Source organism: Athene noctua, chromosome 33 (assembly GCF_965140245.1).
Source record: "Athene noctua chromosome 33, bAthNoc1.hap1.1, whole genome shotgun sequence".
Lineage (NCBI taxonomy): Eukaryota > Metazoa > Chordata > Aves > Strigiformes > Strigidae > Athene > Athene noctua.
The window spans coordinates 1,721,462-1,743,788 of record NC_134069.1 but is presented as its reverse complement, the minus strand read 5'-3'; the positions used below and the strand labels follow the sequence as shown (position 1 = coordinate 1,743,788).

At 60.9% G+C, this 22,327-nt stretch overlaps 2 protein-coding genes across 2 annotated transcripts in view; both read left to right on the top strand.

Moving 5' to 3' along the window:
• The first annotated feature begins 521 nt into the window (after nucleotides 1-521).
• LOC141972473 (scavenger receptor cysteine-rich type 1 protein M130-like) lies at nucleotides 522-8,611 on the top strand. Its single transcript, XM_074930340.1, has 4 exons — nucleotides 522-852; nucleotides 4,114-4,428; nucleotides 7,194-7,508; nucleotides 8,391-8,611. The coding sequence occupies exons 1-4, from the start codon at nucleotides 522-524 to the stop codon at nucleotides 8,609-8,611; spliced, it is 1,182 nt and encodes a 393-aa protein (XP_074786441.1).
• Nucleotides 8,612-9,638: 1,027 nt separating this feature from the next.
• Nucleotides 9,639-22,327, top strand: part of LOC141972472 (scavenger receptor cysteine-rich type 1 protein M130-like) — a 68,319-nt gene continuing 55,630 nt past the window's right edge. The window contains exons 1-4 of the mRNA XM_074930339.1: nucleotides 9,639-10,035; nucleotides 10,614-10,940; nucleotides 11,025-11,339; nucleotides 11,695-12,009. Coding sequence (XP_074786440.1) covers nucleotides 9,639-10,035; nucleotides 10,614-10,940; nucleotides 11,025-11,339; nucleotides 11,695-12,009 — 1,354 coding nt within the window. The remainder of the gene's footprint in view (nucleotides 10,036-10,613; nucleotides 10,941-11,024; nucleotides 11,340-11,694; nucleotides 12,010-22,327) is intronic.

The window sequence follows — 22,327 nt, the reverse complement described above, 5'->3', positions numbered from 1 at the left end:
GGCATCTACCATAGAGGGACATCCTGCCGGGGGGGCCCGGCCCAGTGCAGGGACTGGGCTGACACCGGGGGTGAGGAGGGGATGTGGGTGCAGGGACCTTCCGGATCCTCTCAGTGGGAACAGGGAAAGCCCTGGGCATGGCGGTGGGTTTGGATGGTGCTGGGGCAGGCAGTTTGCATGGGAAGCTGCGGGCCTGGGCACATGGGGCTGTTCAGGGGGTGCTGGGGAGGAGCAGGGGCCCAGTGCAGGGCTGGGCCATGTGCGGGTGGCCATGGGCAGGAGGGAGGTACCCACTGGGCTGTGAAAAGATGCCTTGTGTGGTGGGATGGCAAATGACCCATCAGGGCTGGAGCTGTCACCCCCAGCCTTGCACAGCCCATGAGGATAGAAGGGACCCCTGCAGTGCCCTGGGGACAGCCTGGGGGTGAGTGGGCTCCCACCCTGGTACCTCTGACACTACCCGGGCTGGGGCTTCCCTCAGACCCGCAGTGCTGGGGCTTGGTGCTCTCCTGACCCATCTCATGTCGGTGTTTGCAGGAGCTGTGGAGGTGAGGCTGGCAGATGGCGGCAGTCGCTGTGCTGGGAGAGTGGAGGTGAAACACCAGGGCCAGTGGGGGACCGTGTGTGGTGACTACTGGAGCATGAATGATGCAGCAGTGGTTTGTAAGCAGCTGGGCTGTGGGTCTGCTGTTGAAGCTCCTCAGTACGGACACTTTGGGCCAGGTTCTGGCCCAATTTGGATGGACGACGTTGGTTGTAATGGCACCGAATCTGCCCTGTCTGACTGCACACACAGCGGATGGGGTGAACATGACTGTGATCATCGTTTTGATGCTGGAGTGATGTGTTCAGGTAAGGGGACAACTATTCTCCATCTCGGTTTGGGATTGTGGAAGGAACCTGGCAGTACCCTCAGGGATCAGCCGTCAGGCACCAGAGCAGTGCCCAATGTGGCTGGTCACACTGCTGAGCTGGCACTGTCATCACTGGTGCCCCAGTCCCTGGGGAAAGGCCAGTGGGACCCTGCCCAGGGTTGCCCTTACGGTGCCTGGCCCCTGAGGTGCCGCAGATGAACCCTCCATCCCTGTCCTGCACTGTCTGTCGATTCCCATCTCTCTCCTCCTGTTCACCCAGGACCTGTCTGTCAGTGCTGAGGGCCACGTGCCCCCGTGCCAGAGGCACCACAAGTGACTCCTGTGGCCACCCACAGTCCTGGCCGAGGGCATGAGATGGATAGCTGCTGTTGGGTTGTGCCCCCTGGCAGTCACGAGTCCCTTCGCGGTGGAAAAGGGGTTACATGGAGAGGAGAAGCGCTGGGCTTGGTCAGAAGAGCAGGGTGGCACGTGGCTCCTCGTTCCTCTCCCAGGTCACCCCATGAGAGCCGGAGCATGGGGACATGGCCCCGCCAGGCAGTGCTGACCTGCTGCCCAGCCTCTCCTGCCTGCCCCGGCCCCTGGCTGCTCGGTGCCACGGGGGATTTGTCAGCACTTGCTGTCTCTGCTCTGTGCCTGCCCTTGCACCGGGAGCTCGTGTAAGCCCAGGGCTGCTCTTCTCTCCACTCTCCGGCCTTCTGCCCGGCCACGGGCAGGGACGTGCATGCCCAGCAGTGCACTCTGGCCGTGGCTGAGAACCTCTTTCCTGGGTAGGCGCCTGAGGAGGGTGGTGGCACAGCCAGAAAAGGCAGGTACAGACTCACTGTACTTCTGCCCTGTGACATGTCTCATTTCCCAGCAGTGCCCCAACAGCCTGAAACCCTGTGGGAATGGGATTCTCTTCTCATATCAGCCAGGGGTTCCTCACACCTGGCCCTGAGCCCAGTGGGGCAGAACAAGCTGCAGCAGCCAACAGCGCCTGGGACCATTTCCCTGAACCCCAATTGCTCTGAGTGTGACAGTGCCCAGGGACCAGAACTGGGCAGCCCAAGGTCTCTGGGGCAGCAGCACTTTGTCTGAGAGATTCCTGTGGCTGTGGCTGTGGGGAGAGAAGCAAGCCCACGAGTGCTGTGCTGATTTCTGAGGAGCAGCAGGGTGGGGGCTGATGTGTTTGTGCCATCAGCACCCCCTGAGAGCAGCTGGGGATGTCGTAGGGATTTTTGTCTGTGGCCACCTGGGAGATCGGTCAGGGAATTGCCAGAGGGCTGTGGGAACTCTCAGGGGTCTTTGGCTGCTCCAGAATCTCTGCAGCTGCTCTGAGGGGACAGCCCCTCCTGAGGACGTAGAGGGACCCTTGATGAGGACCTTTGGAAAACTGTCTGTGACTCACACTTCGGTCCCAAAGGCACCCACATGGTTTGCAGGGTCTGCTGTGGCTCTGTCCCAGACACAGCCCCCTGAGTGCTGTGATGGAGCAGTGGAGGCGTGCAAGGGGGCCGGGATGTGTTTGTGTCACCAACACTCCCCCAGCAGCTTCCTCTGGGCTGTGCAATGGGAGAATTGGTCACGGCTTGCTTGGAGGGGATGTGGGATGTGGGCATGTAACTGCCAGAGGGCTCTGGGAACTCCCAGCTCTTTTGTTTTTTTTCCAGAATTTGTCCATCTGGTGGAAGGGAAGAGCCGCTGCTCAGGCCGTGTGCAGATCCGTGACGGGGACCAGTGGAAAACTGTCTGTGATTCCCACTTTGGTGCCAAAGCTGTGGACGTGCTCTGCAGGGAGCTGCAGTGCGGCGCAGCCCTGCCTGTCCCTGGAGGAAGTCCCTTTGGAGAAGGGGCGGGTCCCGCCTGGGATGGAGAGCTGCAGTGTGTGGGGAATGAATCCCTCCTGGCCTCCTGCCCCAGGGGGTCCCGCGGGGACCAGCCCTGCAGCCCCGCAAACAGCGCTGCTGTCAGCTGCACACGTAAGGGCTCAGGGAGGGTGTTGAACGCTGGGGCTGTGCCGGGGGCAGGGAAGCAGGGCAGGGGCTGTGCGGGCCTTGGCATGAGACCAGGAGGGGTGACCTTGTCTTCTGCAGTCTCAGTTATGCAGGAAAAGAGACAGGAGCCAATGTCTCACTTGTGTTCTCTGCTCAGGAGTTTGGTGCAGGGCTGCAGAAAGGGTCAGGATGGGGACAGAGGGACTGTGTGCCCGTAGTGACTGTAGCCGCTCCTCTGGGTGCAGCTGTGCAGGGGTCAATGCCGGCTGTCCTGTCACAATGTCCTGGGGCCAAGGAGCCCCACAGGGATCCCTCTGGAAATGGGGCTTCTTCCCGAGTGTCAATGTGACAAGGGGGACGGTGAACAGGTTCATTGAGCCTGTGCGGCTCTGAAGGGGAGAAGGGCTTTTCTGTTTGCAGGGCTCCCACGGTTGTGGCCGTTAGTGCCTGGGTGTGTCCATGGATTTGCCACCCTTGGGCACCCTTCCTGGAGCCCGGGCTCTGCCAGCTCTGTTCCTTGTGAGCGGGTGGTGGCTAAACTGGTGGCTCTTTGCTCTGTGACCCCAGAGGCACAGCCAGCCTCAGGGGTACCTGGGAAGGGGTGTGGGCTGTTCACCCTTGCCCTGGAGTCAGGGTGAGACCCAGCCTGAGCAGGGAGAGGTTGTGCTTGTGGAGGCCAGGGAAGTGGGGTGCCTGTTCCCACAGGCGCACAAAGAGGTGGCTGTCATGGGGTTTCCTAGACAAGCACAGGGCTGGGCTGATGCCTGAGGAGAAGCAGGGGCATGGGTTGGGTGGCCCCGCTGGGACCTTCATGTTGCTGCAGAGTGGACACAGAAAGGCCTGAGGGTGGAGGGTGAGTTGGGAGGGGCCCAGGGCAGGCTGTGGTCCAGGGGAGCTGGGGGCTCTGGGGAGGAGCAGCCGTGTATGCTTGGGGGGGCCATGGAGGGGACAGGTCTGTTGTCAGGGTGCTGTCAGGGGAGGAGCAGGAGCCCTGGGTGGGCATGGGCCACGGGCAGGGAGTGTTGGGCTGGAAGGAAGTGCCAAAGACTGTGGGGACAGAAATGACCCATCAGGGCTGGAGCTGTCACCCCCAGCCTTGCACAGCCCATGAGGATAGAAGGGACCCCTGCAGTGCCCTGGGGACAGCCTGGGGGTGAGTGGGCTCCCACCCTGGTACCTCTGACTCCAGCTGGACAGGGCTTCTCCCAGAACCCCAGCGCTGGGGCTCAGCGCTGTCCTGACTTTTCCTGTGTCAGTGTTTGAAGGTGCTGTGGAGGTGAGGCTGGCGGATGGCGGCAGTCGCTGTGCTGGGAGAGTGGAGGTGAAACACCAGGGCCAGTGGGGGACCGTGTGTGGTGACTCTTGGGACATGAATGATGCAGCAGTGGTTTGTAAGCAGCTGGGCTGTGGGTCTGCTGTTGGAGCTCCTCAGTACGGACACTTTGGGCCAGGATCTGGCCCAATTTGGATGGACGATGTTGGTTGTAATGGCACCGAATCTGCCCTGTCTGACTGCACACACAGCGGATGGGGTGAACATAACTGTGTCCATGAAGGGGACGCTGGAGTGATGTGTTCAGGTAAGGGGACAACTATTCTCCATCTCGGTTTGGGATTGTGGAAGGAACCTGGCAGTACCCTCAGGGATCAACCGTCAGGCACCAGAGCAGTGCCCAATGTGGCTGGTCACACTGCTGAGCTGGCACTGTCATCACTGGTGCCCCAGTCCCTGGGGAAAGGCCAGTGGGACCCTGCCCAGGGTTGCCCTTACAGTGCCTGGCCCCTGAGGTGCCGCAGATGAACCCTCCATCCCTGTCCTGCACTGTCTGTCGATTCCCATCTCTCTCCTCCTGTTCACCCAGGACCTGTCTGTCAGTGCTGAGGGCCACGTGCCCCCGTGCCAGAGGCACCACAAGTGACTCCTGTGGCCACCCACAGTCCTGGCCGAGGGCATGAGATGGATAGCTGCTGTTGGGTTGTGCCCCCTGGCAGTCACGAGTCCCTTCGCGGTGGAAAAGGGGTTACATGGAGAGGAGAAGCGCTGGGCTTGGTCAGAAGAGCAGGGTGGCACGTGGCTCCTCGTTCCTCTCCCAGGTCACCCCATGAGAGCCGGAGCATGGGGACATGGCCCCGCCAGGCAGTGCTGACCTGCTGCCCAGCCTCTCCTGCCTGCCCCAGCCCCTGGCTGCTCGGTGCCACGGGGGATTTGTCAGCACTTGCTGTCTCTGCTCTGTGCCTGCCCTTGCACCGGGAGCTCGTGTAAGCCCAGGGCTGCTCTTCTCTCCACTCTCCGGCCTTCTGCCCGGCCACGGGCAGGGACGTGCATGCCCAGCAGTGCACTCTGGCCGTGGCTGAGAACCTCTTTCCTGGGTAGGCGCCTGAGCAGGGTGGTGGCACAGCCAGAAAAGGCAGGTACAGACTCACTGAAATTTAGACCTGTGATTTGTCCCGTCCCTCAGCAGCGCCCCAACAGCACAAGACCCATGTGGCAATGGGTTCTGTTTCTCATGTCACCAAGGGGTTCCTCATGCATCTCCCTGAGCTCAGTGGACTAGATCAAGCTGCAAAACGCAACACCCCAGGGCCCATTTCCCTGAACCCCAAGTGCTCTGGGTGTGACAGTGCCCAGGGACCAGAACTGGGCAGCCCAAGGTCTCTGGGGCAGCAGCACTTTGTCTGAGAGATTCCTGTGGCTGTGGCTGTGGGGAGAGAAGCAAGCCCACGAGTGCTGTGCTGATTTCTGAGGAGCAGCAGGGTGGGGGCTGATGTGTTTGTGCCATCAGCACCCCCTGAGAGCAGCTGGGGTTGTCGTAGGGATTTTTGTCTGTGGCCACCTGGGAGATCGGTCAGGGAATTGCCAGAGGGCTGTGGGAACTTTCAGGGGTCTTTGGCTGCTCCAGAATCTCTGCAGCTGCTCTGAGGGGACAGCCCCTCCTGAGGACGTAGAGGGACCCTTGATGAGGACCTTTGGAAAACTGTCTGTGACTCACACTTTGGTCCCAAAGGCACCCACATGGTTTGCAGGGTCTGCTGTGGGTCTGTCCCAGACACAGCCCCCTGAGTGCTGTGATGGAGCAGTGGAGGGGTGCAAGGGGGCCGGGATGTGTTTGTGTCACCAACACTCCCCCAGCAGCTTCCTCTGGGCTGTGCAATGGGAGAATTGGTCACGGCTTGCTTGGAGGGGATGTGGGCATGTAACTGCCAGAGGGCTCTGGGAACTCCCAGCTCTTTTGGGTTTTTTCCAGGATTTGTCCGTCTGCTGGAGGGGAAGAGCCGCTGCTCAGGCCGTGTGCAGATCCGTGACGGGGACCAGTGGAAAACTGTCTGTGATTCCCACTTTGGTGCCAAAGCTGTGGACGTGCTCTGCAGGGAGCTGCAGTGCGGCGCAGCCCTGCCTGTCCCTGGAGGAAGTCCCTTTGGAGAAGGGGCGGGTCCCGCCTGGGATGGAGAGCTGCAGTGTGTGGGGAATGAATCCCTCCTGGCCTCCTGCCCCAGGGGGTCCCGCGGGGACCAGCCCTGCAGCCCCGCAAACAGCGCTGCTGTCAGCTGCACACGTAAGGGCTCAGGGAGGGTGTTGAACGCTGGGGCTGTGCCGGGGGCAGGGAAGCAGGGCAGGGGCTGTGCGGGCCTTGGCATGAGACCAGGAGGGGTGACCTTGTCTTCTGCAGTCTCAGTTATGCAGGAAAAGAGACAGGAGCCAATGTCTCACTTGTGTTCTCTGCTCAGGAGTTTGGTGCAGGGCTGCAGAAAGGGTCAGGATGGGGACAGAGGGACTGTGTGCCCGTAGTGACTGTAGCCGCTCCTCTGGGTGCAGCTGTGCAGGGGTCAATGCCGGCTGTCCTGTCACAATGTCCTGGGGCCAAGGAGCCCCACAGGGATCCCTCTGGAAATGGGGCTTCTTCCCGAGTGTCAATGTGACAAGGGGGACGGTGAACAGGTTCATTGAGCCTGTGCGGCTCTGAAGGGGAGAAGGGCTTTTCTGTTTGCAGGGCTCCCACGGTTGTGGCCATTAGTGCCTGGGTGTGTCCATGGATTTGCCACCCTTGGGCACCCTTCCTGGAGCCCGGGCTCTGCCAGCTCTGTTCCTTATGAGCGGGTGGTGGCTAAACTGGTGGCTCTTTGCTCTGTGACCCCAGAGGCACAGCCAGCCTCAGGGGTACCTGGGAAGGGGTGTGGGCTGTTCACCCTTGCCCTGGAGTCAGGGTGAGACCCAGCCTGAGCAGGGGGAGGTTGTGGAGGCAAGGGAAGTGGGGCTTCCCCCAAGGGAACCTGGACAGGGCTTCCCCCAGACCCCCAGTGCTGGGGCTCAGCGCTGTCCTGACTGTTCCTGTGTCAGTGTTTGAAGGTGCTGTGGAGGTGAGGCTGGCGGATGGCGGCAGTCGCTGTGCTGGGAGAGTGGAGGTGAAACAACAGGGCAAGTGGGGAACAGTGTGTGGTGACTCTTGGGACATGAATGATGCAGCAGTGGTTTGTAAGCAGCTGGGCTGTGGGTCTGCTCTTGAAGCTCCTCAGTACGGACACTTTGGGCCAGGAACTGGTCCCATTTGGATGGATGATGTTGACTGTAATGGCACCGAATCTGCCCTGTCTGACTGCACACACGATGGATGGGGTGAAAATGACTGTAGTCATAGTCATGATGCTGGAGTGATCTGTTCAGGTAAGGGGACACGTTATTTTTCATCTCTGGGGGTGGGATTGTGGAAGGAACCTGGCAGTGCCCTCAGGGATCAGCCGTCAGGCACCAGAGCAGTGCCCAATGTGGCTGGTCACACTGCTGAGCTGGCACTGTCATCACTGGTGCCCCAGTCCCTGGGGAAAGGCCAGTGGGACCCTGCCCAGGGTTGCCCTTACGGTGCCTGGCCCCTGAGGTGCCGCAGATGAACCCTCCATCCCTGTCCTGCACTGTCTGTCGATTCCCATCTCTCTCCTCCTGTTCACCCAGGACCTGTCTGTCAGTGCTGAGGGCCACGTGCCCCCGTGCCAGAGGCACCACAAGTGACTCCTGTGGCCACCCACAGTCCTGGCCGAGGGCATGAGATGGATAGCTGCTGTTGGGTTGTGCCCCCTGGCAGTCACGAGTCCCTTCGCGGTGGAAAAGGGGTTACATGGAGAGGAGAAGCGCTGGGCTTGGTCAGAAGAGCAGGGTGGCACGTGGCTCCTCGTTCCTCTCCCAGGTCACCCCATGAGAGCCGGAGCATGGGGACATGGCCCCGCCAGGCAGTGCTGACCTGCTGCCCAGCCTCTCCTGCCTGCCCCGGCCCCTGGCTGCTCGGTGCCACGGGGGATTTGTCAGCACTTGCTGTCTCTGCTCTGTGCCTGCCCTTGCACCGGGAGCTCGTGTAAGCCCAGGGCTGCTCTTCTCTCCACTCTCCGGCCTTCTGCCCGGCCACGGGCAGGGACGTGCATGCCCAGCAGTGCACTCTGGCCGTGGCTGAGAACCTCTTTCCTGGGTAGGCGCCTGAGCAGGGTGGTGGCACAGCCAGAAAAGGCAGGTACAGACTCACTGAAATTTAGACCTGTGATTTGTCCCGTCCCTCAGCAGCGCCCCAACAGCACAAGACCCATGTGGCAATGGGTTCTGTTTCTCATGTCACCAAGGGGTTCCTCATGCATCTCCCTGAGCTCAGTGGACTAGATCAAGCTGCAAAACGCAACACCCCAGGGCCCATTTCCCTGAACCCCAAGTGCTCTGGGTGTGACAGTGCCCAGGGACCAGAACTGGGCAGCCCAAGGTCTCTGGGGCAGCAGCACTTTGTCTGAGAGATTCCTGTGGCTGTGGCTGTGGGGAGAGAAGCAAGCCCACGAGTGCTGTGCTGATTTCTGAGGAGCAGCAGGGTGGGGGCTGATGTGTTTGGGCCATCAGCACCCCCTGAGAGCAGCTGGGGATGTCGTGGGGATTTTTGTCTGTGGCCACCTGGGAGATCGGTCAGGGAATTGCCAGAGGGCTGTGGGAACTCTCAGGGGTCTTTGGCTGCTCCAGAATCTCTGCAGCTGCTCTGAGGGGACAGCCCCTCCTGAGGACGTAGAGGGACCCTTGATGAGGACCTTTGGAAAACTGTCTGTGACTCACACTTCGGTCCCAAAGGCACCCACATGGTTTGCAGGGTCTGCTGTGGGTCTGTCCCAGACACAGCCCCCTGAGTGCTGTGATGGAGCAGTGGAGGCGTGCAAGGGGGCCGGGATGTGTTTGTGTCACCAACACTCCCCCAGCAGCTTCCTCTGGGCTGTGCAATGGGAGAATTGGTCACGGCTTGCTTGGAGGGGATGTGGGATGTGGGCATGTAACTGCCAGAGGGCTCTGGGAACTCCCAGCTCTTTTGGGTTTTTTCCAGAATTTGTCCGTCTGGTGGAGGGGAAGAGCCGCTGCTCAGGCCGTGTGCAGATCCGTGACGGGGACCAGTGGAAAACTGTCTGTGATTCCCACTTTGGTGCCAAAGCTGCGGACGTGCTCTGCAGGGAGCTGCAGTGCGGCGCAGCCCTGCCTGTCCCTGGAGGAAGTCCCTTTGGAGAAGGGGCGGGTCCCGCCTGGGATGGAGAGCTGCAGTGTGTGGGGAATGAATCCCTCCTGGCCTCCTGCCCCAGGGGGTCCCGCGGGGACCAGCCCTGCAGCCCCGCAAACAGCGCTGCTGTCAGCTGCACACGTAAGGGCTCAGGGAGGGTGTTGAACGCTGGGGCTGTGCCGGGGGTTGGGCACCAGAGCAAGGACCGCGCTGGGCCGGGTGTGAGGACAGGAGGGGTGGGTGGGGTTGTCTGCAGCAGGAAAATAGTGCAGAAGGAGCACAAGGGCATGTTGTCCCTCTGGCCTCTCCGGCAGCTGCTGAGGGTCCCAGAGCACCCATCCACCCTCTCTCCTCCTCCTCTGTCCCCAGAGTACACAGGGTTCCGGCTGGTGAACGGCAGCGCAGTGTGTGCGGGGAGGGTGGAGGTGCAGGTGCTGGGGACCTGGGGGACCCTCTGTGCCTCCCGCTGGGATCTCTCGGACGCCCACGTTCTCTGTCGTCAACTCAACTGCGGGTTTGCTGAGTCCATTCCTGGGGGAGAGCATTTTGGGAGAGAGACTGGCCCTGTCTGGAGAGACTCGTTCCACTGTGACGGGACTGAAGCCCACCTGCAGCAGTGCCCAGTGACCGCCCTGGGGGCCTCACCGTGCTCCCGAGGGAACACTGCTGCTGTCATTTGCTCAGGTGAGTGCCAGGAGAATGCTGCATTCACTCCGTTTGTCATCTGTGTGCATCACGGCCACCCAGAGCAGGGCTCCCGTGGCCATACCAGGCTGACCTTCTCCGCGGAGAAGCCCTGGCTTCCCCAGGAGCCATCTGGAGGGCTTTCCCTGCTCAGAGTGAGCGCTCCGCTTTGGGAGAGCTGAGGCCTGAAGAGAGGCAGACATCTGCCCCCAGGGCAGGGGCTGAGGCCCCAGTGCCACACCGCCAGGCCTGGGCTCCTCTGTTCTCGTACTGTGCAAGGAGCCCGGGACAGGGCCGCAGGGCTCTGCCCCATCCCTCTGGCTGCAGACACCCACATGCCATCCCGCAGAGAGCCCTGCAGAGCCTCGTCCCAGCACCCAGCAGGAGCTGCCTGGGTGCCCCCAGCAGCAGCAGACCTGGCTGTGAGGTGCAGGGAGGGCCCAGGCTTTGCCCTCGCTTCTCCTCAGCACAGGCTCCATCTTGTCCCGTTTGGTGGGGAAATCCCCCCTCGCCCCGCTCCCTGAAGGGTGCCACGCTCCCGGTGCCGCCCTTGGCCGTGGCATCTCTGCTCTCCCCAGGCTCGGCCGGCTTTGGATCCCTGCGGCTGGTGGGCGGAGGGAGCCGGTGCGACGGACGCGTGGAGATCTTCCAGGACGGGGCGTGGGGCAGAGTCCTGGATGACCAGTGGGACGTGCAGGAGGCCAGCGTGGTGTGCCGGCAGCTGCGGTGTGGGGAGGCCGGGACAGCCTACAGCCCCCCAAAGGCTGAGCGAGGGACGGGCCCCGTGGGGCTGCGAGGGGTCCGGTGCGCAGGGCACGAGGCCAGCCTGAGCCTCTGCAACACCTCCCTGCCTGAGAGCGCGCTGGCGGCAGGGGTCGCGGAGGACGTGGGAGTCGTTTGCGGGGGTGAGTGTCACTGCGCAGGCCCCCGGGTGACGTCTGTGCGGGCAGGCAGTCCCTGGCAGCAACCGGGGTTTGTACCCGCTGCAGGGAGCCGGTGGCTGCGGCTGGCGAACGGGGCCGGGCGCTGCGCGGGGAGAGTGGAGATCTACTACCAGGGCGTCTGGGGGACGGTCTGCGACGATGGCTGGGACCTGTCTGATGCCGCCGTCGTCTGCCACCAGCTGGGCTGCGGAGGGGCAGTGGAGGCAGCCGGCTCCGCTCGCTTCGGGGAAGGCTCCGGGCAGATCTGGCTGGCTGCTGTGAACTGCTCCGGGGCCGAAGCTGCTCTCTGGGACTGCCCGGCTGGGGCCTGGGGGCAGCACGACTGCGGGCACAAAGAGGATGCGGGAGTCATCTGCTCAGGTCTGTGCCGGGAGCGGTGGTGGGAGCCTGGTTCCTGGGGAGGCCAGGACGCGGGGAGAGCCGGGCATGGCTGAGGCTGTCCCTGGCTGCCTCTGAGCTCCTGCCCGAGCCCATCCTGTGGGCACCCGTGCCTGGGCACCCTCAGTCCCACTGGGGGTCCTGGGGAGCTCATTCCCTCCCAAGGGTTCTCGGGAGGGGCAGGGGTGTGTGTCCATCAGGGACTTCTCTCTGGCCCTGGGTGCAAAGGGGACGTGTTGGCCCTGCCCCTGCCTGGCTGAGGGCCTGGGGGTGCAGAGGTGTCCTGGCTCCCACACCCCAGGGCAGCCTGTTCCCCTCTGGGGCCTTTTCCTCCCAGAGTTCATGGCCCTGAGGCTGGAGAACAGCGACGGCTGCTCTGGGCTCCTGCAAGTTTTCTACAACGGGACATGGGGGAGCGTTTGCTCCAACTCGATGACTCCCGACACGGTGACGCTGGTGTGCAAGGAGCTGGGCTGTGGCGATGGAGGAACCCTGGAAAGACGCCAGCCGCCTTACAGGGAGTCTGGCCCTGCCTGGCTGGATCGTGTGCAGTGTGGGGAGAGCACCGGCTCCTTCTGGCAGTGTCCCTCCACTCCCTGGGACCCACAGTCGTGCCAAGACCCGCGAGAGGAGACCAACATCACCTGCAACGGTAACTCTGATCCTCCCGGGTACTCCCGTCAGCCCAGCTCCTGCTCCCCACTGGCCACGGCCAGGCACAGAGAAAGAGCTGGGAGGGGCTTTTCCTTTCCGTGTCAGACCCTTCTGCTGCCAGTGGCACAAACACGGCCACAGCCACACCCGTCCAGCAGCAGTTGCCACCCAGGCTGCCGGCAGCGCCTGGGGGAGGCAGAGGCATCTCCAGGTGAGGTCTCAGAAGAGGCCAGACAGGTTTCAGAAGAGCCTCCCCTCCATAGACAAGCTACTGCTGCGCTGCGAACCAGGGAGCTCTTGGGGCTGAGCACTCGGGGTCCCCCCACGGTCCCGTGCGTGTCCCCTGGACGACCGCAGCTCAGTTCTGCCATGACCGAGATGGTACAGGGAGGCCCGAGCAGAGCTCAGCCCCGCTCTCGTCTGCATGGTCCCCCAAACCAGCCCCCTCACCGCAGTGTTTCCTTCTTCAGGGGGACGCCCAGAAATGCCCCTGGCCCCGTTGGCCCCGTGCCCCAACTCCTCGAGCTGCACCGGTAAGGAGTTGCCCCTCTGTGTCTGGCAGGGCTCTGCCTGCTGCCCTGGTGCCATGGGAGGTCTCTGCCTTCTGCAGGCAGGGAGAAGATTCGTGCCGTGGGCGGTGAGGACGGGTGCTCGGGCAGAGTGGAGGTCTGGCACCGTGGCTCCTGGGGGACGGTGTGTGACGACTCCTGGGACATGCGGGATGCCGAGGTGGCGTGCAGGCAGCTGGGCTGTGGCCCTGCGGAGTCTGCCCTGCGTGAGGCTGCCTTTGGGATGGGGACGGGCCCCATCTGGCTGGAGCGGGTGGAGTGCCGGGGGACGGAGCCGTCCCTGCAGGACTGCTGTGCCCGGCCTGGGGACGGCGGTGCTTGCCGGCATAAGGAAGATGCTGCCGTGCGCTGCTCAGGTGAGTGGCAGGGCTGGGACCCCTTGGTCGGGCACTGGCAGGGAGCTGGGGAAGACCTTTAGTCCATGAGGTCCTGACATGGCCCCGACCTCCCAAGAGCAAGAATGTTCCTGCAGAGTGCAGGAGGCTGGTGCCAGGCAGGGAGCAGCCTCGGTTGAACTGGATGTGCTCTGGCCACTGCCCATGGGGCCCTGCAGCCCCAGGGCTATCCCCTGGGCTGCCTGTGCCATCCTGCCTGCCTCCCCGAGCAGGGGCGCTGGGCCCTGGCCTGGCCTCCCTTTTGGGCACTACAGGAGGGGCAATGTGGGTTGGATGTGTCAGGGCCACCTACAGACACCCCCATGGTGTGCTGGGAGGAGGCTCCCCGCTCTCCGCACACCCACTGTCTCAGCCCCGCTCTCCTTTTCCTCCTCTGCAGCGACACCCAGGATGGCAACATCCCCTCCCCAAGCAGGTAAGTTGCCTTTCCCCTCAGGCTGGGTAACCCCGGGGCCAGGCTGTGACTCACAGATGGATGGAAGGGGCTCCTTGCTGGGCTGTGAAACTCTCTGGAGGAGGCACTGGGGTGATGGGAGGGTGAGAGGGAGAGTTTTCATTTTGTCAGCAGGGTGGAAGCTTCCCCACACTCACTCCTGGAGCCCCCCAGCTAATCCTGCCTTGTGTGATGGGGTCAGGACTGGTTCTGCGTCCACCTCTCCCACGTCTTGTACTTCTCCCATGTTCTCTCCCCTGCAGTTGCCACCCGAGGCCGTCAGAGCAGCAGCGGGAGTGTCTCAGTGCCCGTCATCATCTGCATCATCCTGGGGGCCCTTCTCTGCCTGCTCCTGGCCCTCCTGGCTGGGCAAGTGCTGAGCGCCAGGGCTGGGCGCAGAGGTGGGTCCTTCCCCAGAGGTCCCAGGGGGAGATACCTCCTGGAAGGGCTGTGGGGCGCTGTGGGGCGTGTCAGCGAGGGGCACAAGCAGAGTGGGGGATGAGACTGTGTGCTGCCACCTTCTCATGTCCTGCCCCACTGAGTGCCTGTCCGTGGCCACCAGCTGCAAGGGCTGGAGAGAGCCCAGAGGTGGGGGGAGCTAGCGATGGGGCGAGGAGAGAAGTGGCAGAGCGGGGACGGCCAAGGCTGGCAGTGCTCTAGGTACTGCTGGAGGGGGCTCTGGGGCAAGGGAGGTGCGAGGAGGAGTGCGGGGCAGCAGGGCCCATCACCACGGTGTCAGGCCCAAGCCTGTCCCTCTGCCCAGGCCTGCCCACCCCCAGGACAGGGCCCCACTATGGACCCGTGGGGCAGACAGGGGCAAGCTCCGGGTGCAGAGGACATGTGGGAGCTGCTCCAGGGTGAGGTAAGGGGGACATGACCCAGGGCCAGAGGGACACGAGCGCTGTCTTCAAAGGGATGGTGCGAGGGCGACGCAGCCCCAGAGGATCTCCACAGCGATGTTGCCCTCACGGGGGATGTGGCAGCCGTGCCTGGGCAGCACCGTGGGGCTGTGCTGTCAGAGCAGTCCTGGGCTGGCCCAAGGCACTGGTTTGGGGGAGCACAGTGAGATCCCACTGCCCCTCTGCCTGTCCCTGTGCCAGCCCTGCTTCTGTCCCCAGGCTCCAGGAGAGCTCAGGAGCCCTTCCTCGAGGCCGTGTATGAGGAGATTGGCTACAGCCCAGCTTTGGAGAAGCAGGCCACGTTTGGTCACTCAGGTGGGTGTGGGTCCTCCCTGGAGGCACATCTGCAGGACCCTTTCTGCTGGCCCCAACCCAGAGCTGATCCCCTGAAGCCCCCCAGTCCATGGTCCCTCTGGTGCTTGGTCCGTGGGGTCTGTGGGGAGAGCATCCAGGTCCTGGGCCCAAGAGAGAAGCTTTCTCCCAGTCAGATCAGACTGTCCCAGCCGGACAGCCCCTCTCTTCCTGCCCCTGCACCCCATGTGGCACCTGAGGAGTGAGGGCAGGGGCTGGCCTGGGGCAGCTCTGCAGCAACTTTGAGTCAGGGTTTGGCAGGAAGGGGTTGATCTCCCTGCAGAGATGTGATGGACAGAGGAGTCGCTGAGTGTCACCATTGGGGATGGGGAGGACATGGGCATCTCCTGTGGTGCTGCCAAGCCCAGTGTCTCAGTCCTGGGTCCCTGCGCATCCTCCCACCCTCTGCTCTGCAGGACGTCTCTTCTCTCTGTCACCAGCTCCCCTCTCCTTTCAGATGTCCTTGTCCTGCCCAGAGATCACCCAGCAGATGGCTACGATGACGCCCGAGAGGTTTCTGATCTGGGGGAGGATGCTGTGCCTGGGCAGGGAGAGTGGGAAATGCCCAGGATGCCGGAGGAGGGAGCAGGCCCCAGGGATGCACCCAGAGGTGAGAGGGAAAGACAGCGCTGGCTGTTCCTAGGGTGCCATCCCTGCTGCCCCCCATGTCACTACTGTACTGAGGCCCAAACCTCCTGGGAAGGCAGAACCTGCCTGGGATTTTTCCTTGAAAGGCCTGGAGGTGGGAGAAGGAGCTGAATGTGGTGAGGAGCAGGGAGGGTGGTGGGGTACAGACGCCAAGGGTGAACTGAAACGTCCAGCTTTGCTGCTTGCAGGGGTCACCCCCCGCTCCCGGAGAAGTGCCGAGGTCCCTGGAGCTGAAGGAGACACCTCGTCCCTGTCCCCGGGGAGCATGGGCTATGATGATGCTGAAGAGGTGTCTGTGGCACATCCCCATGAGGACCCAACGCCTGTGACACTGTGGCTTGGTGCACAACAGTCCCTGAGCCCCCGGCCAGGAGAGCCCATCCCTGCCCTGCAGCTGGGTGCAGGCGGGAGGGAGGAGAGGTCTGTGCAGCTGGGAGAGCCGTGAGCACCAGGGAACCGACTCCCTTGGCCCATGGGCAGCAGAAATCAGCGGGTGTTTCCTCTGGTTTTATTCCCATTTTTATGCTGGGCCTCCTTATTTGTTCTCATTAAAAGTCTGTGGGGGCTTTGACCCAGGGCTGTCCTTGCCTGCCAGGTGTCAGGGCATTTCCTGAGGCTGGTCGGGGGAGCAGAGAACAAAGACTCAGTGGTAGGGAAGGGCCGTGTCTCAGGACAGAGGTTTGTGGTCCCTGGGGAATACTCTTAGTGACAGAAATATTTCCATCCCGCTGGCCACAGGCAGTTCCTAGTCAAAATGTCTCTGATCGTTCCCGTGATGTACCCCAGTGGGAGCACCCGTCTCCTCACCCGCGGGTTCCGGCTGCTCTTTCCCCCAGGCCCTGACTCAGCCACAGGGATCCCGCAGTGCAGAGGCCGTGACAGAGCTGCCATGTCAGGGGAAGCCCTGGGCTCTGGCTCATAGAAGTGAGCCTAAGGTGACCACAGGGCCCGGAGCGCCCCAGCCTGACCAGGGGAGATGGTAACATGCAGATAGTTCCCTTGGTGCTCAGGGCAGGCCCCAGCATAGAGTGCAGAGCCACTTTCTGTTCACACGGGGCTGGGACTCTGGCCGGATTCCCTGTGGGGAGCAGCCGCAGCTCTGCAGCCCTGCAGACAGCAGGATCTGGCCCTGGAGCAGAAGCGGGGAGGAGGCAGATGTTGGGAACATCCTCTGCTATTGCAGTGTTGGCCCATTCCCTGCTGGGAGCTCCTCCACCCCTGGGGTGACCCTGGGGGGAGCCGGGGGGAGCTGAGGTTCACACACCCCTCTGCCCCACACCCGGAAGCCTTCTTGCTGGCAGCCCCCATGGGAGACCAGAGTTCCCAGGGCAAGACCCCCACGGTGACGGGTGACATACATGGGCGTGGCAAACACAGCCTCCAGCCCCTGACAAACTCCCGCTGGGATAAGCTCCAGCCCCGCATCTCAGAGGAATAAGGTCTGAAAGTGAAGTAAAGAAGAAGAGGGGAGTGTTATCTTCTGGACACAGGATGGTGGGCGCCTCTGGGCAGTATGGCCTCAAGGTGCCCCAAGCGGGGACTGGGGAGAAGAGCCCAGTGCCTGTCCCGTGCCACCTCCCCGCCAGCTCTGCCCTCCCACAGGTATAATATTTCTGCCTTACTCTGGCAGCTGGTAGAGGTTTGGCTCTTCATTCCAGGCCTGGGTACGCTGGAGGGGGCAGCACCCCTGAGCAGAAGGAACCTGTTTCATGGCATTTGGGCACCGGAACACTCTGGCCCTGATGGCTGGGTCTGTTCTCTGCAGCCAAGCGGGATTGTCACTGTGCCCCAGAGCTGGGGGTGCTCCTGCAGCTCCTGAGAACCTGAGGGGAGCGCAGTGAGACCCCAACCCTCAGCACTGCAGCCCCACACCGGGCAGAGCTCAGCTGCGGAAAGCCCCCGGGAGATCAGCCTTATTTCTGAGTTTGGGCTCACCATGCCCAGGGGCTGGGCACCCTGAAGGGAAAGTCCGTGTCTCACACCCCATTTAGTTGCCAGTGTCTTGCTGGGGGAGCAGCCGAGGCACCACCTCCTGGCTATCGCCGCCTCTGCCTGGCTGTGGACAGGCCTGTGCCTCTCCAATCCCACCCACACAGGGCGGATGGAGACACCAAACACCCCAGCAACAAGAAGTGGGCACCGGCCCCACCAGACCCCCTTGGCAGGGCTGTGCCTGACCTCAGCATCTCCAGGTTCCCTTGTTTTGCAGAGAAATCACTCTATAACTTCTGGAGTTATAACGTGGGTATGTTTATTCAGCGCCGGGCGCATGGGGGATTGCTCCACCACAAGCACGCGCGCCGTTTGCAGCTCCCGTCCGGCTGATACGTTACAGAATAGCGCATATTCATGGAACGCCTGTACATATACGTAGTGTACCCCCGCCTCCCCTCGCTCCTCATGGTAATCAGGTCTCCTCCCCTTGCGCCTGCGCCATGAGCTCTTCAAGCTCCGGTCAGGGGTCAGAAATTTCTGGGCAAGGGTCGGATAGGTGAAGTACCTCTTCTTCCTCGCTGATGAACTTTTCACCCTGTCGCTCTGCGCTGCCTCAGTTGTTCCCTGGGCCCCGGCCAAACCGCCAGGCCAGTTTGTGCTGGAATCTCGGGTGATTTGTTGCTGGAACACACAACTTCAAGGACCAGAAGAAACTTCTCTTTGGGCTAGGAGATTGCAGCCTAGCAACGTTATCAGCACCTGGTATGTCTTGTTCGAACAGTCCCATACGCCTCCCCTTGTTTTTGCGCAGGCCTTGCACCATCAATCTAAGATTGTTTAGACTCCCCGTCTCATCCCCCCCTTTTCTTCTTACTTAGTAAATTCTTTTACTACTTATTTATCTACTTCTTAATCTATTTCCCTTGTCCTATAATATGTTAGTGCTATCCTACAAATTAATCAGTTTATTGCTTAAAGCTCGGATTGTGATATAAAGCGTCATACACAGCTTGCAAGCGTTTTGTAAGTCTCCAGATCCATCCATATATAGCTACAGTAAGGATCAACAAAATTGCTACAGCTATTAATAAAGCAACCACTGGGTGAAGGGCTGTGTTTAAGGTTCCAGTAGCTGTCGGCGACCATCTGAAGAGCGTATCCCAGCAATTATGTTCCCCTTCCTGCTCAACCATCTTTAAGACCTTTTTTATCCTTTCCCCATCATGAAAGGTTGTGAGTAAAGTTTCTTGCCCTTTTTCCTTAACTTCTTCCAGTGTCCGGTGCAAGTCTGGGTGTTTTAATAGGCTTTCTATATGACTGACATTTAACCCTGTGGGGACAGGAAGTACCTTTACCATGAGGCTGCTTTTCAAGAGGGAATGTGTAACCACCGGGGCAGAATAAGTGAAATCACACCCCAGGATGATGGTGAAATTACGAATACAATAATTTAGATGCTGTATCAATTTCTTCTCTTGCCCATCTATGATTATTGTGTCACACAGTGTCCTTAAACATGCACATCCCTTTCCGGTACAGACAACAACGGTCCTCAAATCTACATTGGGGCGTGCTTCAAAGTGGCAGATCTTTTGGTCAGTATCTAAGCAGGTACCCTGGGTTATTAAGGTATTACTGTCACATATAAATCCCTGTTGTTCTTTCATGATACAGGGTTTGAGATCTACTGCTTGCCATTTATTACCAGTATTCATAGCCCAGGTCTTATGTGCAAAGGGGTACAGCAGGGTCCCGTTGTAATTGACTCCGAGACTTACAATGGGGTGTATGGTGATTAATTTTGCATCACATATTGTTAACACAAAAGTCGTTACTGTACGTGTGTCAGGCCTATAGGTGAAGTTGACCATGTTCCACCATGATTGTAACTTTGTCTCTGTCTCTGGGCACTATCCCAAACTATTTTTCGAATTTCAGTGGGAAGTGCACCCTCCTCTCCTTCCCTTATTACAGATTCTGCTACTGTTTGCATCCATAACTGGGCTTGTATGCAACTTAGAGCTACGGCGACATCACCTTGTAACGCTCCCAGGGCTTCAGCAGTAAGTGTGTGCTCCTTTGTGTCGACGGATACAGCCCGGGTATCCAGAATAACACCAATGTGGTTTGCCAGCTTGATCCAATTTTATTAAGCACAGAGCATCTTATATACTATTAGGGCGTGATCGCATACAGCTAAACAAGCTGTGATTGGTTCTAAGCCACTGTCCACACAATATAACTCATATTTCATTGGTACAACGTGAGAAGCACACGCAAGAAGCACGAGCCTATGGACCTCCTACTCAGTGTTTCAACTTCACTCCATATCTCTAGGTAAGGAATTTGCTGAACAATAGCTCTCTGTGCAGTGGCAGCCAGAGAGGAACATTGAACAGTGAGTTCTTTACACAGGGGCAGCTAGCACAGAGTTACCTTGTCGGTATCAAGGACCAGGTGGCCGTTATCTTCCAAAAACTTCTCCACACCCCAACCCCCCGCTCATCCCCACTGCCGGGGCAGGATGGGGCAGCGCACACACATCAGCATCGCAGGGCCACCGCTGCCCTGTCCCTTCCCCGTGGACACAGAATTCACCTCCCCCCAGAAAACCATGCTTGCGATGGGAGATCATGGAGGTGGGGAGAGTGTCGGGATAGGAAACCATCGCGGGGCTGAGAAATCGTCCTTGAGATGGGAAACCATCCCTGGGACGGGAAGCTGTTGGGAGGGGAACCATTGTGGGGATGGGAAATCATCCCTGGAGACAGAACAGCAGGATGGGAACCGCTGGGCTGGGGAGTTGTGGGGTGAAGCAGCAAAACCTCGTAAGGCTGGCTGAAGCAGGTGCTGGTGGAATGATGGCCGTGGGGCCAGACCCCCAAAACCCTGTTTGCCCCAAAGAGACCCCGCAGCGCCCAACCCCCACGGCAGGGGCAGCAGCAGGCTCCCGCTCCTCCTCAGGCTCCTGCTCTCCAGGGAACTCCCCCGCCAGCTCTGCCCGCCCGGCTCTCACCCCGTCACCCCTCTTCGCTCCCCCTGCAGAGAGGGTCCCTATCCAGCCGCCGAGGACGTCGGAGGCGCCCGGCGGGGGCTTCACCCCCCCAGCCATGTCCCCGCCGTCCCTGCCTGAGCGCTGCCCCCTGTCACGGCGCTGCCAGTGCCCCGTGAGCCTGCCCGGGTCCCCGCTGTCACCTGCCAGCTGGCCCAGGCCGCCGCCAGGCAGGGGGTGCCCAGGGCCCTTGGAGCCCCGGGCGGGTGTGTTGCGGGTGAGTGTTTTAGATCACTTGAAGAGTCGCTGTGGAAGGTATTAGCAAAAAGTGAGTTCAACGTGATGTTATAAAAGGGTGATTTTGCAAAGTCTGGTGGCAGCATTCACTCTATTGCTTACTACCTGGAAGAAACATACAAAGGAAAATCAAGTTCAAATTTATTTAAAATTATTTACACAGAGACCAGAAACAGAAAAAGGTAAGGGAGACCTCCCGCTGAGTCACAGAGTTCACAATGGACCCCCTTGCTTTCTCAACTCCTGATGGAGCTTAGATGCAGGTAGATTCAATCTCAATCCCAGACTTGGTCAAAGGTTTCTGCCTAATGGGAGAGGTACAAAGGGTAAGGAAGAGCTCCCGCTGAGACACGAGGTTCAGAACAGATCCCCTTGCTTTCGCAACTCCTTCTCAGAGAGGAGTCCAGGTGAGGCTGGATCCAGGCTTGTGGCAACCGGGGCACGGACTCTGCACCGAAGAGCGGAAGGAAAGACCCTTTCTTATTACAATAGCACATACTTATGCACTCCCCAAAGCTCTTACTTCACAATTAGCAAATCGGCAATTGGACAGCCATCAATCCTTTCTCCTATCAGCACCAGAGCACTCTCACACGCTGTGCAGACCAATCCCCTGCTCGCTCAGGCGCTGTTCACGCGGCGGGAACTCCTCACGGGTCAGGATTTCCCACAGCTCAGGGTGGCAGCTGTCCCTCGTTTTCCCCTGACGCCTCGGCACAACTCGGCAGTTTCTGATCTTTCTCCCCAGGGCTGTTCCTCATCAAAGCCTTGCTGCTGCTCAGGGGCTGTGCAGGGCTGACAGGCCGATGTCTCCCACAGTCAGAGAGTGGAAGAAGCTGCCCAGGGAGGGGGGAGAGTCCCCATCCCCGGGTGTGTTTAAGGGCCATTTGGATGAGCTGTGGGGGGATGTGGGGCAGGGGAGAACTTTGTAGAGTGGGCCTGAGGGTTGGACTCGATGATCCCGAGGGGATTTTCCAACCTGAAGCATTCTGGGATTCTGTGACTCTAAGGCAGCGCCCAGCGGCACCGGCAGCCCCCTAGAGCCGCCCAGACACCCCCCGGCACGGGCTGTGCCTGGCCAGTCGCCCTCCCACCACCGCTGGGTCCCCACCGCTGCTGGGGCTCCCCTTCCCCGGCTGCAGGTCCTTGCCCAGGGCCCCACTTGCCCCAGAGGCCCGGGACTCTGCCCAGAAAGCCCACCCAGCGCTCCTGGCAGCCCCGAGGTCCGGCTCCCAGCCCTGGAACATCCCTCTTGCACCCGGCCAGCGTCGCTGTGCAGAGATGAGCGCCAGCCCTACCCCACGGGCCCACCACCCCCTCCCAGACAAGGTCCTGTCGGCCCCAGCACCTGAGCAGCGCCTCTGTGCCGCGGACACAGCTCTGGGGGTGCTGGCAGAGAGAAGGAGCCGGCCCCAGTGCTGCCAGCGGCCACCCGACACCACCGTGACCCTCTTTCCTCCGTCGCAGGGGGACAGCGGCGGTCCTCTCCTCTGCAAAGACAGGAGTGCTGACTACTTCTGGCTCGCTGGGGTGACCAGCTGGGGGAGAGGCTGCGCGAGAGCAAAACGGCCCGGAATCTACACCTCCACTCAGCACTACTACGAGTGGATCCTAGTACAGGTGGGGCTGCCCCCAGCAGGAACGGCTGCTCCAATGCCACGGCCAGCCTTCCCCTCAACCCCCCTTCAGAGGCCAAGGCCAACACCAACACCATCAGGCGGGTTCAGCTCCCGCCCCCTTCTACCCCAGAAGTTGGTGGAATTCTTCACTTGCTTGCAGGAGCTCCTGCAGAACCTG